The sequence below is a fragment of the Vespula vulgaris genome, chromosome 11, assembly GCF_905475345.1.
Source record: "Vespula vulgaris chromosome 11, iyVesVulg1.1, whole genome shotgun sequence".
Classification (NCBI taxonomy): domain Eukaryota; kingdom Metazoa; phylum Arthropoda; class Insecta; order Hymenoptera; family Vespidae; genus Vespula; species Vespula vulgaris.
This window is the reverse complement of record NC_066596.1, coordinates 2,080,987-2,096,842: the sequence shown is the minus strand read 5'-3', so window position 1 is coordinate 2,096,842 and position 15,856 is coordinate 2,080,987. Positions and strand designations below refer to the sequence as shown.

The 15,856-nt window shown below is 33.8% G+C and overlaps 2 protein-coding genes across 9 annotated transcripts in view; one reads left to right on the top strand and one right to left on the bottom strand.

Moving 5' to 3' along the window:
- Nucleotides 1-15,856, bottom strand: part of LOC127067684 (alpha-(1,3)-fucosyltransferase C) — a 105,650-nt gene that overhangs the window by 33,749 nt on the left and 56,045 nt on the right. The window lies entirely within an intron of this gene.
- LOC127067682 (lachesin) overlaps nucleotides 1-15,856 on the top strand; it is a 243,913-nt gene that overhangs the window by 192,471 nt on the left and 35,586 nt on the right. For 7 of the 8 annotated variants that reach the window (XM_051002914.1, XM_051002917.1, XM_051002913.1 and 4 more), the window contains 3 exons: nucleotides 2,792-2,920; nucleotides 7,794-8,078; nucleotides 8,348-8,410. In XM_051002914.1, coding sequence (XP_050858871.1) covers nucleotides 2,792-2,920; nucleotides 7,794-8,078; nucleotides 8,348-8,410 — 477 coding nt within the window. Of the gene's footprint in view, nucleotides 1-2,791; nucleotides 2,921-7,793; nucleotides 8,079-8,347; nucleotides 8,411-10,784; nucleotides 10,917-15,856 lie in introns of those variants that run through there. The other variant, XM_051002921.1, reaches the window with a different exon arrangement.

Below are 15,856 nucleotides of genomic sequence, written 5' to 3'. Positions count from 1 at the left end.
TGACGAAGTAATCTTCTAGAATCACAGAACATTAAAAGCGCCACTGATCTGCCTCCATTTCTTTCGATTCCCAAGACTAACATTCATTCGATCTACAGTGCTCCACCCGATGTAATTTTCTTTCAATGACGTTCGCTAGCTTTTTTTTCCTTCCTTTCTTTCTTACTTTCTTTCTTTCTTTCTTTCTTTCTTCCTTCCTTCCTTTCTTTTTCATGAAAAAGCGAGAGAGAGAAAGAGAGAGAGAGAGAGTTTCTTCGTTGATTGGGATTCGTTCAACGTTATTATTCCTTCGATTCAAGGTTTGATATAACGAATCTCGATTATTTCTGATCGCTCTGATGAAATATTCCTTTCTTAATTCTCTCTCATAGAACTTGTCGATTATAAATATTGTTCGTGATCGATCTCGAAACCGATCGAACCTTTCTCGATTTGCATCATACCGGAGAGAAATCGCGTTATTTAAACGCTTGGCGCTCTCTACGAGAGTAGGACACCGGAATACATTAATATTGGATGAGGGAATCTCGAAATGAGCTCGTATCGAGAGTCGATACGGTCGTTATCAAAAACTCGTTACCAATATTTTATCCTCGATATTACTCTAGTAAACTACAGAGACACGTGTGTTGTACACTCACAACTACCCCCTTTACTACACCCCCCATCTTTCTCTCCAACCCTCTTTCTCTCCTTTTGCATTTTCTTATCCCGATCGACATCGACGTTCAACCATTACATCTATTACAAAATATCTTTGCTTCTTGTATAACGTTTTAACATATCTTTTCTTTTCTTTTCTTTTTTTTTGTTAGCTTTTTGCATTCGAAATAAATGAACATTGATTAGAATATACCTATGCACCAAAAGAAGAAATATACATATAAATAATATATGTTAAAAAGAAATATATAAATAATAAATAATTAAAAAAAGTTAAACCAATCGTTAATGCTAATAAAACGTATATAATATTTCATGATTTCCTTCGAATTTATTAATAATAATAATCAATCGTTTAACTCGTTATCAATGACAATTTAATTGAATATCGGATCGGTGCTACATTGATTATGCTTTATTACTGCAATTAATTCTAAGGATCAATCGGTCGTTCCCGATCAACGAAAAATCCTTTGTGACAAGCTTATTATATCAAACGTTTAATTACTGTGACACAACAACCAAAGCCGGGATTAGGTAATGGCATTGACGTGAGTAGACGATAAATTGATTATTTCTTATAAAAAATCAATTCTCGAAACGATCACTTAAAAATATAATATTACTTCTCTTTTTTCATCTCACGCGATGTAACAAATTAATCGTGATACAAATCTATAATAAATAATTCTCCTCTTTTTCTTTTTTCTATCATTCCCTTATTTTTCTCCTTTATTTCTTTATATTTTTCTTCTTAATCTTCGATTACATACAGTAGAAAAATAAAGCCTTTTATCCGTGGTGTAATGAAAAATTATATTACCCAACAAACTATCTTTAATATAATATACAACACAGTTTTTTATTATTACTTTTCCGGTTTTTTCTTTCTTTCTCTCTCTCTCTCTCTCTCTCTTTCTCTACATCCATAAAGAGACTCAAATATATTGAGTTAATGAAATTTCGCTTGGAACTTTCGTGCAAATGTTTCGGGTCGTAATTCGCATATTAACTCTTTATGAGGTCATATGAAAAAAGAAAGAAAGAAAAAGAGAGAAAGAGAGAGAGAGAAAGAGAGAGAGAGAGAGAGAGGAAAGGAAAGAAATATACATGAAAAGCTTCGTTTCACGAGTTATCGCAATATCGATCATTCCACGAGCAGCCGCAAACAGTTTCGTCTAACTGCTTCTACTGCCGCTACCTATTGCTACTCGCCACTCTAACGAGTGTGTTCTACTTATCTCTCTGTCTCTCTCACACTCTCTTTCTCTCCTCCTCTCTTTTTCTCTCATTGTTACTTTGCTTCCTCAAGATCGTAAGAAGGTAGAGAAAGTTTCCTCGTAAATCGTCCCTTGATGCAGTACCGGCACGAAGCCGATTTATTTGACGTCCCTCCTACCCCTTTCACCACTAATGATCCTAAAATGGTGATCACGCGACCATTTTGTACTCCTTTCATAGAAATCATTACATCTAGCTTTTTAACCACGTGAAATTGATGGTCAAATGATATGATAAATATTAGTCAAGTCAAAGTCGATTAATTGTTAAAGTTTGTGGTGAAATATTTTGTATTATTATTATGGAAAGTAATGTGTTTTTATATATATATATATAGTTTTTATATAGTTTTATAATTATATTGTTATTTCGTACTTTTTCAATAATAAAAATTGAGTTGGACAATAAATGATGTTGGAATATTAAAGTGTTTTATATATATATATATATATATATATATATATATATATATATATATATTATTTGTAATGTATACTACATTTTACTACATTATAAAAATAGATAGAAAGACAGAGAGAGAGAGAGAAAGAGAGAAAGTATACTAATATAAATCATTATATATATTAACATATTATAATATATTACAAATAATTAATAATATATACATAGTAAATAACTAATATAGTTTACAATAATCAAAGACAATCTACTAATATCATAAATTATTTCATTCATATTTTTTTATTGTTTCTACTAATAACTTGTTTAATTGTACAATCATATTTTTATTCTGCATCTTTATAACGATCTATATTTACATACTCCATCATATACTCGATAATTATGCATTCAAACGATTCAAATGAATATCTGTATTTGATTTTAGTATCCAAGTACGATGGCGAACAATTAAATTTGACGAAGATTACACGTAATGAAATGGGAGCATATCTATGTATCGCAACCAATGGCGTTCCACCAACAGTTAGCAAAAGGATCACCGTTGATGTCGAATGTAAGTCGCTGATAATTCATTGAAAAAACATAATTTTAAATATACCAATAATTTGAAAAAAAAAATGATTCCAATCGGAATCAATCAATAGTAAAAAATTTACTATAAAAATTCGTGTACCATCGATGAAAATAAATTTTGAAACAATCCAATTCAATATATGCGATCTTCTCAAACGATTTATAATTAAAATCCAATCAAGAAATTATCTCATCGATCGGTTGACTTCTATTATAATCATATTCAATTAATCAAATCATTATCAATCTCGGATATTAGAGTTATCGATCAGAGTATTATTTCCAATAATTCGATGTAAGAATTTAAAAATAATTTAAACGAGCACAATTGTATTCGACCTATAGTTATCGCTTTATTTATTAATTTTTTTTTTTCTTTCTTTTACACTATTCGATATCAACCTACTTCTGATATCTCTCTGAAGAGAAGCAATGATGCTGCAACAAACGTCGGTGCAATTCAATAGAAAAACTTGATCGAAAGAAGTTTCTTTTCTTGGTTATCACACGCACACAGACACAAGGAGAGACAAACTAAAAGGTCTGAGCATTAAGGGAAAAGAGTGGAAAAATAAGGAAAAGATCTCGAGTGGCAGACAATGAAAAGGAATGCATCGAATGTGAATGCTTGACGTGAGATACGATAGGAAAGATCGTGAACCTGTTGATTCTTAAACTTTTCTTGGAGTTGATAGGATGTAAAAGAAAATGATGGAAAGAAGAATACGATTATTCGAAAAAGATTCATCGTTGAGAAACGAGAATAACTGTATTACTATACAACTTATTATACGAACTGTTTCTCTATAATAAAAAAAGAAGAGAATTAGTTTCTGAAACTCATAAAAATTAATCGAATGATATAACAAAAACTATCGTAAATACGTGAAAGATTCATCGTCGAAATAACGACCGTACCTTTTACAAAAATGATTAAATTATTATCGAATTATTCGTACAAACTAATTGTAATAATATCAAGAAAAGAATTAATTTTCGAAACACGTAAGAGTTAATCGAAAGAAACGTCTAAAATTGTGGTATCATATACATAAAGTTAATCTTTCAAAAAACGAGTCTATCTCGATTATTATCGAACTTTGTCACGCAAACTATCTCTTCTAATATTAAAAAAAATATATATATAATTAATTTCCGATCAGCGCAAGAAATAAATAGAAAGATACAACAAAGAAATAATCATACGTACGTAAAAGTTTAACGCACGAGAAAGATAAGCACGTAAATAACTATGAAACTCACGAAACAATCTATTCCTAATAATATCAACGAAAAGAATTAATTTCCAATCACCATTAAAAATAAATCGAATAAAACGTCAAATAATATATATATAATACGTACTTACTTACGCATTGTTTAAATTCCATTCGACGAATTATGAATACAAAGAAGGATCAGGAAAAGACGGCAAGTAGATTCTCCTTGTAGGCTGTATATTGTAAGAAAGGTTGGTGATGGTATAGATGGTGATGGTGGTGGTGGTGGTGGTGGTGATGGTGAATCGTGAAAAGAGAGGGGATGACGGTGACGTTGGAAAAGCCCGAGGGAAATACGGAGATCCTCGCACAAGCGTCCCTCTGCTCCTGCTCATTTTTCCCTTTTATGCGTTCCATTCGTTCATGTCACTTCCTATGCTTGCACTCGCTTTGTGGTCGTGTATCTTTACACATATACACTACACACGCGCACACATGTATGTATAGACACGCATATATATAGAGAGAAAGAGAAAAAGACGTATATGTGTATATATGAGCCAACGTCGGGTATACGTATACGCGCACAAAAATGGACAGTATACATTGGTATGTACTTCTTGTCTTTTTCTTGCTCTTTCTTCTCTGTTAAAGTAAGAAAAGATGGTAGGCGAGAGAAGGCCGACTCCATTCGTAGAATATTTAGATGGGACGAAATATATTTTATTTAAAGGACCAGAAGAAACAATACTTTACTTTGAAACTACACTGGAGAGAGGAAGGAAACGACTGTAAGAGGTTTGAGTTCGTGTCGAAAGTCTTAACAATGTTATGTTATGTTTACATACAAAGGAGACGCTGTATTTATCTCTCTTTGTTGTTATAATAGGACTCGTTCTTGACGATGACGAATAAAATTCTCCGAAACTGTTTCAAAATAATACCTACGATAATGTCCTTCGGTAAGACGAGAGTTGAAACGACCTTTATACAATGGCAACAAAATAATGACGACCTTTGAACGAAGACTCTATAGGAAACTCTTCTTTACATTCTTGGTCGACTCTCGTACGTTGAACGGTGCACTCGTCCAGTTAATCTACTTAATTAAAAATAAACACTGACGTCGTTCACAGTAGAGAGAAATCCCTCGCTCTGAACGTACTGTGTCTGTACGCTTTTCATAAAACAAACGAAGTAACTCGAATTCGTATTCCTCTTCGTATTACTAATAAGCTTATTTTCAGAAAACACGGAAAATAGATAAGGCCTACTATGTACGTCTATTATAGCTTATTTCCATTAGACAAAAGAACGATTTCTTATCTTTATACATACATATATATATATATATTTTTTGTCCAATAAAATATCCAAAACGAGATTGTACCGTCATAAAAATAAATCGTAAGAAACGTCTAAACCATCGTATATAGATAAACGATCAATAATTGAAAAACAACGATTCTATTATTTCGTAAGAACAATTAAATTACTATCGAACTTGTCATAAAATCTTTCGTTGTATCGATGTTATAATATCGTTATCTCGTAGAATCATTTCTCTTTTAGATCGCGAATAACCAAAAGTAACAAATTTATCGGAATAAACGATTTAACGAGGGAAACGAATGAACACGTATGGCGGATGAGTTACATCGTATACATAAAGTGTATCAAACCATCTCCATTGGGTCCTCTATATCAGGCACTTGGTGGATACCACCTATAGTACTATAGTATGCGCTCAGGCTTCCCACAAATCCGCAAATTGCTGGTGCTGACCCCTAATTAACGCATACTTCTCCTCGATTTTCCAAGAGAACACATCGAGTCCCTCCTCTTTCTCCTTAGTCCACTACTAATAGCCACTTCTCAACGTTACCAACACACCTTTTCACGCCGTTGTCTCCATTCGTTGTTTCAACCTCTCTAGCCACTTCTTCTTCATGTACTCTCGACAGAGTTTCCAACGAGTCGTTAGTTAGACCTAAATTAATCTAAGACTAAGGCTACTTCTATTCCTTACTACTGTTCCACCAAGGGAAAACGTTCTCCATTCTCTACTAAAGCTTTAAATTTATCCTCTAACGAAGAGAAAACGAATGTAACGACGAAAAAGACGTAAGTGGAAGTACGTGAAGGAACAAACGAATTATATCGCAAATTACGTATATCCTGAAGAACTTTGATTTCTTTGTTTTCTTTCTTTGTTTTGGTTTTCTTATCTCACAAGGTCGATGAAAGGAGCACGCGACGAGATACCGTCCTTTTATTTATTTATTTCTTATCGTTGACTTATCTCGATCATTGATTTCAATAAAATTCATTTAATATTCACGTTCACATGAGTTGTAAATATATTGTAGTGTCTTATTTTCATGATAAATTAAAAAGAATCGATCGAAATATTTCGTTTTATCTTGCAAAGTTAGTTTAACGTATTAATCTTTAAACGATATTATCAAATATTGTATCGCTACGTATTATATCAGTTCGCTTTTTTTTTGTTAATAATATTAGAAATAAAAATTCTCTGATATACGAGGTATTCATAAATCATTGCTCTCTGATTATAATATAATTCTCTTTTTTTGTTTTTTATATGAAATACGTAGCGATCTTAAGATGTAACAAATACTAATATAAATTTGTTTAACGTTTTAAAACGCTTAATAGAGTTGATATTTCGAAAGAAAATGAAACGACACTTTCGTTCTATTCTTTGAACAATTCAAGATACAATTATGAAAATGGCAGTTCCTTTATTACAATGATACGTCAAAGAAAACCCTCTTGGACCTTCCAGAAGCATTTTCCAAAGTCCAATGTCTCTAAAAACAAACGAGAAAGAAGAGGAAGAAAATATCCAAAGAAATCGTCGTTGAATATCGTTTTACAAAATACAAAAGGTCAACCGCCTTCGGACTTTTTCCATCACACGAATGGTATAAGAAGCAACGTTAAAGCAAGAAAGAGAAAGAAGAAGAAACACAACAATCCTTGGGACATCGTATCGTTCGACTTTAACTCGAGCATGTTCGCAATCCGAGTCTCGAGCAAACGATAATTGACTTTGTTTCCAACTCGTTTCCCACTGTAGACTATCTCGCACCGAAAGTCATCCTGGAAAGTGCAAACCTAGTGTGTTCTTATACATCTACATCTACACGACTTAATGTTAGCTTTACGACTGGTGAAAAAATATAAAATAAAATAAAATAAAATAAAATAAAATGAAATAAAAAAAAAAAGAAAAGATAAAGAAAGACAAAATGTTGGCTTTACAGCTGGTAAAAAAGAACATAAATAAAAAAATGAAAAAAGAGACTACAAAAAGAAAAGAAAAATTAGAGAGATATAAGGAAAGAGAAAGAACTACTAATAAGTCACCGTTATCGATCGTGATAATCTTGATATAATTAACTTAATTTCACGATATACTCAACCTAATCGACTGAAATTAATTTTACTTAAACTATATACAATTACTACTTAATTCTAAAACTTATAATTCTAAAATTATATATAATTCTACTTGAATTAATATACTTAGGTTAATTTTATATGTTTTAAATATCTCGTCTTAACAAGGGTTGTTTTTTTTTCTCTTTCTCTTTTTATGTATAATAGTCTCGCCAATGATCTTTGTACCAAATCAATTGGTCGGAGCACCAGCTGGTACCAATGTGACGATCGATTGTCACACCGAGGCCTATCCTCGTGCAATGAGCTATTGGTTCCTAGGGGATGAAATGATACTCTCGAATGAGAAATACACGACTACCATAATGGAGAATAGCTACAGGGCTCATATGAAATTGCACATAAGGAATCTTCAAGCTGGTGATTTTGGAAACTATCGATGCATCAGTAAAAATTCGTTGGGCGAAACAGAAGGTTCTATAAGGCTCTATGGTAAGTCGTTTTACTATTATTATTATTTCAAAAGATGACGAATTCTTTGTTGCTTTTCTTTTCTTTTTTTTTATATAACATAAACGAAAAAATTTTATTAATTTTTGTTTTCGCTATATATGTACCTATTTCTTTAGATCTAAATATTGCTTGACACGTTCCAAGTGTAATATATTTTATCTCTAAAATATTAATTAAATCGTAAGAGATATTTTAACGAACGATAATGATTAGTCTTGTTTCTCTTTTTTCTATTTCTTTTCTCTTAGAAATCCCAAAACCATCGGCTCCACCCAAGGCAACGGAAATCAAGAGCAGCGCCAACAAAGAAGGTGAGACCATTCTCAATATTATAATAATCGTTAAATCCGTTGTCTTAGGTATTATTTAATCGTGCGTTAAATTCGATACATTGGTGACTTTGTTTTTCTCTCACGATCGTACGTTTTATACGTACATACATACAACGTTAAATTGAAAAAAGAGAGAGAGAGAGAGAGGAAAGAAAGAGGGAAAGAAAGAAAGAAAGAAAAAGAGTCCAATTAAAAGAAATAACCAGTCGAAAGACGCGAAGTAATCTTATATAAAAATAATGAGAATATCATAATCAATGAGAACTATTTCGAAATAGGGAAAATATTTCGAAACTGATTCAATTTCGTTGAAATCATAACGCTAGATACGTGCAGAAATATATACACACATATATATATATATATATATATATATATATATATATATATATATGTACGTAGAACGAACGTTCGCGTTGTTTCGTATAATAATACCAGGTTTTATTTCGTCAAGCATATTGCATATTTAATTCTCGTCACGTTTATCGAATTTTTTCACTATCCTTTATCGCCATTCCTTTTTATTTATCTCGCGAGCAAAAGCAATTTAATCGACTCGCATTGTCCCTTGAATAGCGTTAATGGGAAGATATAAACAAACGGAGAAAAAAATACAAATGTATTTATGCGAGCGCATTGGTACACGATACGAGAAAGAAAAAGGACACATCAACAAACGCGTCATGCTTCTCTAAAACGTAAACGAAAAAAAAAAGAAAAAAGAAAAGAAAAGGAAAGAAAAAAAGAAGAAGAAGAAAGAAAATATCGCATAGAAAAATCGATCATACTTTCGAAACGAAAGTGCTCGCATTCATGCACGTTACCTTTAAATTCGAATAGACTTAAAACAGATTTACACGTCGCTTTAATAACATCTCGTCCGAATGAATATCGATTTAAAAGAATATTCCATTTCTTTTTCTTTTTTCTTTTTGTTCTACTTCTGTTCATACACGCACTTACAAAATTCAAAACGAATCTTTCGATAGATTGTTCCGATAAATCTTACTTGAAATCGTCAATCGAATAACAAAATTATCTCTCGTCGAATTAATTACACGTACGGTTACGATTATTGATTATTATTACTCTCACCCTTTCTATATAAATAGATTAACACGTTGAGGTACCGAAGAAAATTTCGTTATCCTCTTCGGAACATAGAATTCGCTATTTCTAATTCGCGTAGCCGTTAACGCGCGTAGAGAAATCGTAAATCACGTTCGATTAAATTAATTAATCGACTTATCACGTTCGTTCACAAACATCCTTTGTCCTTTGTTCTTAAAATACAAGGGGACATATGTAAAGAGAGAGAGAGAGAGAAAGAAAAAGGAAGAAAGAGAGAAATGAAGAAAGAAAGAACGAAAGAAAGAAGAAAAGAGAGAGATAGAGAGACGGACAGAAAAAGAGAGAGAGAGAAAGAGAAAGAAAAAAAGAAAGAGAGAGAGAGAGAAAGTGCAAGAGTCGAAAGCTATGGAAGCGAGGAATAGTTCGCCCAAGGCAGTGTAGAATCTTTTCAAAGTGATCTTTATATTAGTCATAGCGGTACACTATGCACACTGGGAATTGTATTATTAAAGCATCGCGAATAAGTTGGGCGGATGCCTAGGTCAGGTCCCAGTGGTTCTGCCCTCGGTTTTCCTTCTCTCTCTCTCTCTCTCTCTCTCTCTCTCTCTCTCTCTCTCTCTCTCTCTCTCTCTCTCTCTCTCTCTCTCTCTCTCTCTCTCTCTCTCTCTCTATCTCTTCTCCCTCTTTCTCTCTTACTCTTACGTACGCTATAGCCTCCCTCTTTCTCTTGCTTCTCCACCATCTCTCGGTCTCACGAAACCAATCTCAATATACTGCATTATTAACGCCATACAAGGCACAGTCACGACGGTATTACCACCATTAAGCTTTACAATTTTACCGTATACCCGTGTACCGCACTATTTCTACTCCTTCCCTCTCTCCCACCCCTCCAAACACATATATACATACGCACACATACACAAACACTTCTTCTTCCTCCTCCTCCTCCTCCTCTTCCTCCTCTGGGTAAGGTTTAACTGTACGCGGATTATTGTTATACATTCTTCCTTTTCTCTCTCTCTCTCTCTCTCTCTCTTTTTCTCTCTTTACTTCCATCTCTCTCATTTCCTCTCTCTTTCTCTTAAGAAATTAGTGTTTCCAACGAACGATTATTATTGCCTTTGAATCTGGTTATTATTACTGACCAGAGTCTCACTAATCAAGCTTTTCTTTTCGAAACGACGCGATCCTATTAACTACTTGACATAGAATTTGTTAAAATCTTAAGGAGAGAATTATTCATATCGTTCGTTTCGTTTTCTTTTTCTTTCTCATGCAGAAAATAGGAAAAGGCAGACGAGACACGATCTTTACCATCTTTCGCGATGAAACAAGAGGTCGTCGAGCTTGGGACGAAAGAGCTTGTTCACTCTTTTTTTTCTCGCTCTTTCTCTCTCTTTCTCTCTCTCTCTCTCTCTCTCACACACACACACACACAAACACATACATCCATCCATACATACATAAACACATTCATACACGCATACACTCACACTCGTGCTCGCGAATTCTTCTCTTACCGTTGATAACGGCAGCTACATCACTATTTATTTTATAATCTTATTACGCGGCACGGCTTGTGAAATAAAACTTTGAAATGACATGAGAGAGATATAGAGAGATAGAGATAGATAGATAAAGAGAAAGAAAGGGAGGTAGATAGAGAGAAAGAAAGAGAAAGAGAGAGAGAGAGAGAGAGAGAGAGAGAGAGAGAGAGATTGTGCGTGTCCACAGAAAACTCATTACGAGAAATGTTTCTACGTTTCGTATCTTCCTATGAAACACGTTCGTTGAAATTTTCTCTCTTTCTATCTCTATCTCTCTTTCTCTCTTTCTCTCTCCATCTATCTATTACTCTATCTCTATCTCCGTCTCTATCTCTCGTTTCTTTCTCACTCTCATTCCTCGTCGAATCGTAGGAGAAATAAAAATTTTTCACTTCGGGACAAATTCAACTCGGCGATTTAATATACCGTATGCTTCGTTAAAAGGGATATTACGATGTTCGAACGTCGCGCCAATACGTCACGTTTAACGAACCCTCATCGACATATTCATCCGTTTCCCCAACTCACTCGTACCTTAATAGATATTTATTTCCACTCGATAATTGGCACGAGATTAATGGCGTAATAATTGCGTGAGTATTCGGGAGAACGTACGTGACACGAAATCGAAGGGAATATGAACTCTCCAGAGAAATAATTCAAAAAAGAGAGATAGAGAAAGAGAGAGAGAGAGAGAGATAAATAGATAGATTGATAGATACGAATGAGATAATCGATTTCTGAAACTAATTAATTGTCTTTGAAATTTCTTGTTATATTCAATAAAATTAATTGTTCCTTCACGTAAACATGACAATTTATAATAATATCTTCCGATCGCTAAAGAGTGGATGATGAAGGCTATTGAATCCATTCGAATTATAATGATTTGATCATTTTTCATGTTATTACCCGATAACAGTATCTCTGTTTCTTTTTCTCCTTTTTTTGTAAAATTCTTGGATCATTCCAATTAAAAAAATGTGACATTTTATTTAATTAATAAAACAAATCTAGCTTAAGTAGCAGTTTTAAAAGAACATCTTTGAAGATATACACGTATGTTCGAATTATAGTGATATTTAACTCTTTGTACTATGACATGACGAAAGAATGTTTTTTGTAGAATTCTTGAGTCACTTCTGACCTGACATTTCGTTTTTTTAATAAAACGAATCAGAGGGAGACAGTTTTGTCAAAAAAATTACTTTGAAGGTACGCGTGTATGTACACTTGTCATGTGATATCAAAACCAAAACGACAAAAAAAAGGAGAAAAAAAGAAAAAGAAAAAAAGAAAGAAATCAAAAAGAAATCGAAGCTCAAGCGAGAACAAAGAAGAAAAATAATTACAATGAGAAAGTTTAATATTGTATATAACAATAATGATAATTGCGATTGTAGTGATAGTAACTATAATGATAAGATGATGTAGAACGTAAAAAATAAGAAGACAAAAGAAAAAGAATGAAAAAGGATTATCACAAATTTCGCAAAATTTCAAATGTAACCGAGACGTCGATCGTGAATATTTAAAGATTCGTTGCTCATTTAAATACAGCAGCAGAGCGGCTAATTCTTTCGCTCGACATTACGAATTAACGATCGTTGTACCCTTTCTCCCATCCCCCTCCCACCCCACTCCTCCACCCCCATGAAAATGAAAGTTTAATTGGTTTTTGAGTTACGCTGTCTCAGCTCTACTCACAAGACACTAGCTACGCGATCTCTACCTACAGAAAGTAGAAAACGTCGAAAGCCGACAAAAGATTTTAATTTTATATTGCGACATTACATTGGCGGCTTTAACCGGTGACCTAATTAAGCGCATTTAAAATTCAATTACCGGTACGCTTGCCAATGTAGCAATAAAAAGGAAGAGGCGTGGAAGAAGAGAAAGAAGAATAGGTAAAAGAAAAAGAAAGATAGATTGAAGGAAGGAACAGTGATATAACCAAACGAAAGCATTGATTACATTGTATGACAGAAGATTATTTAATGACAAACGTATCTCGACAAGGTAATAATATCGAAACTTTTCCTTTCGAAAATAGTAAACGCACGATGAACCCCAACAATCTCGATCGCTTTTATCGTATCGAAAATAAATAAAAACTCGAGAGAGTCGATACTCTTTTACCGCGACATGATCGAATATTCTCTCGCGAGACGTCGAATAAGGGGGGAGGGGGGAGAGGGAAAAAAAAGAAAAAAAAAGAAAAAAAAGAAAATAAAAAGAAGAAAGAAGAGAGAAGAGAGAAGAGGAAAAATGAAAGGAGGAAGAAGAAGCAGAAGAAGCAGAAGAAGTAGAAGAAGAAGAAGAGTATTCCTCGTCGTAGGAATTATTCAGTAGGGAAGCCTTCATAGGAAAGAAAGAAAGAAAGAGAGAGATGGTTAGACGATCGACAGAAGTATTTGTTATTCGAGTCTCGAAATATCCTTTTTCCGTAGCATACTACAATATCGGTGGCACGGCTTTATGGATCCATAAAAGAATGGAGGAGAGTAACAGCAATGGTAGCAACAGTAACGCCAACGGTACCACTATCACTAAAACTAACACTAACACTAGCACTAGCACTGACACTGGCACTAGCACTAACGCTAACGCTAATAGTATCACTACCACTCTGTCATCTGATAGATCGCTATCAGCAGTAACAAGAGTCTCAAGAAAAGTTTTGATATTTCACGAGCTTGTTGATTCTTCCTCAAACTGGATCGATTTCGCCTAACGTAGATGAGTTTACTCGTCCCTAGATCCAACGTAATTCCCATCGTGCTTTCGACACGATAGAGATAGATAGATAGATAGATAGATAGATAGGTAGGTAGGTAGGTAGGTAGGTAGGTAGGTAGATAGACAGAGAGAGAGAGAGAGAGAGAGAGAGAGAGAGAGAGCGAGAGAGAGATAGATTAGTCCGTCTAGAGTAGGTACGCGATGTTTAATAATACCTCGACACATTCGCTGTCTCCTGGGACACCCATCGATCCTACAGCCCGTAATTAATTATCACCCGACAAGGAAGCCAGAATTATTTCTGGCCTTGCCTTCTGACCAACTAGAAAAGGATAGAGAGAGAGATAGAGAGAAAGAGAGAGAAAGAGAGTCTGCAATTTAATGTTACCAAATGAGACACTACAAGAATATCCCTTAAATGTCGAACGATCAATCACATTAAAAATTACTAGAGAGAAGGAGAGAGAGATGATACTATGAGATATGTCTGTTAACTGATATCTACTAAATAATTCGTATTACTTCAATTTATTCAATTATCTATATTTGTCTTCGTCTATCGATAATTAATAAATTTATTGTCTATCTTCTATATATATTATATATATATATGTGTATATGTATATATCTATATGTTTATATATATATATATATTTCTTTTTATTGTTTCTTTCTAATCAATTTTCATACAAATACATTTATCTATTACTCTCTTCTTCTCCTTTCTTTTCTTTTTTTCTTACCCTTCAATTTCACACGAATTCTTTGAAATGCTTAACGATTTAGTCGAAAAATCTGTAAGAATTCTTAAGAAAGAAGTAAAAGAAGAAGAAGAAGAAGAAGAAGAAGAAGAAGAAGAAGAAGAAGAAGCCACAAAGTCTCTACGAAAGTGGATAAAATAGGAGTCTGCTTCCGTAGGATTATTTCACGCGTGAAAGAAGAAGAGAGCTAGGAGGAGATGAGAACTTATGTGTATGTATTATACATATACACATACACATGCAAAATAAATAGATAGTTACCATACAAGTCGAGTATATATAAGTATATGTGTGCATCTGTATATGTGTGTTCGCTAAGTTCTGATATAAAGGCAGCTCGCAAAAGAGGAGGTCGTATTGTTAAGCAGCCATCCGAGAAGCAAGCACAGACAGAAAGAGAGAGAAAGAGAGAGAAAGAGAGAGAGAAAGAGAGAGAAAGAGAGAAAGAGAGAGAGAGAAAAGAGAAGAGAAGCACAAAACTAAGTTCGTCCCGCGTATTTAAACTTTTATTCGAAAACTTTTTAGTATCATTTCGCATCCTGCTGGATGCCGTGCGACCTTGCGTCCTGGTTGTTTGCAAGCCAAAAAGGAGAATAACGAAAAAAGAGGAAAGAGAGAAAGAGAAAAAGAAAAAAAGAAGAAATGAAACAAGAAAGTAGGATAGAAAAGTATTCGCAAAGGGCCTTGGAGTACGAACGAAGGGACTCGTCCTCGACTTTTCTTTTATATCTAAAAATATATACATATTTCGTATGTATACATATATATGCATATATACATATATAGATAGATAGATAGATAGATAAATAGATAGATAGATAAATATATATACATATGTATATATATATAGTAGACAAAATGGCAGATGAAAATCGAGCTAGCTTTTTACTGAAACTTCTCTCAAGAATTTCTAGCGATACACGCGAGACCAACCCTTCCTCTTACCCCACCCCTTCCCTTACCTTATAACCCCTACCTCGTGCTCGCGAAAGATCGCAATTTGTATAATCCAAGCGATTATGGGGAACGAGATAAGTGGAACACTATCTCACGCGTAAGATGCGCCAAGCGTATAAAAGTGTACGGGCCCCTTGTCGGACATCACATGGTGTGAGCTAAGTCTTTGCCAAGAATAGAATACAGGCTTGACTTTAAGAATGATCGTCTTTCTAAAAAGTTTCAATTTATTCTTCCTTAACTCTGTTATATTTAGTTTGAGATAGGACTAAATGGATTTTTCTTTCAAATTTTCCTTCTTCTCCTTTCTTTTTTTTCTCTCCTTATTTTTTTGTTCCTTTTTTGTT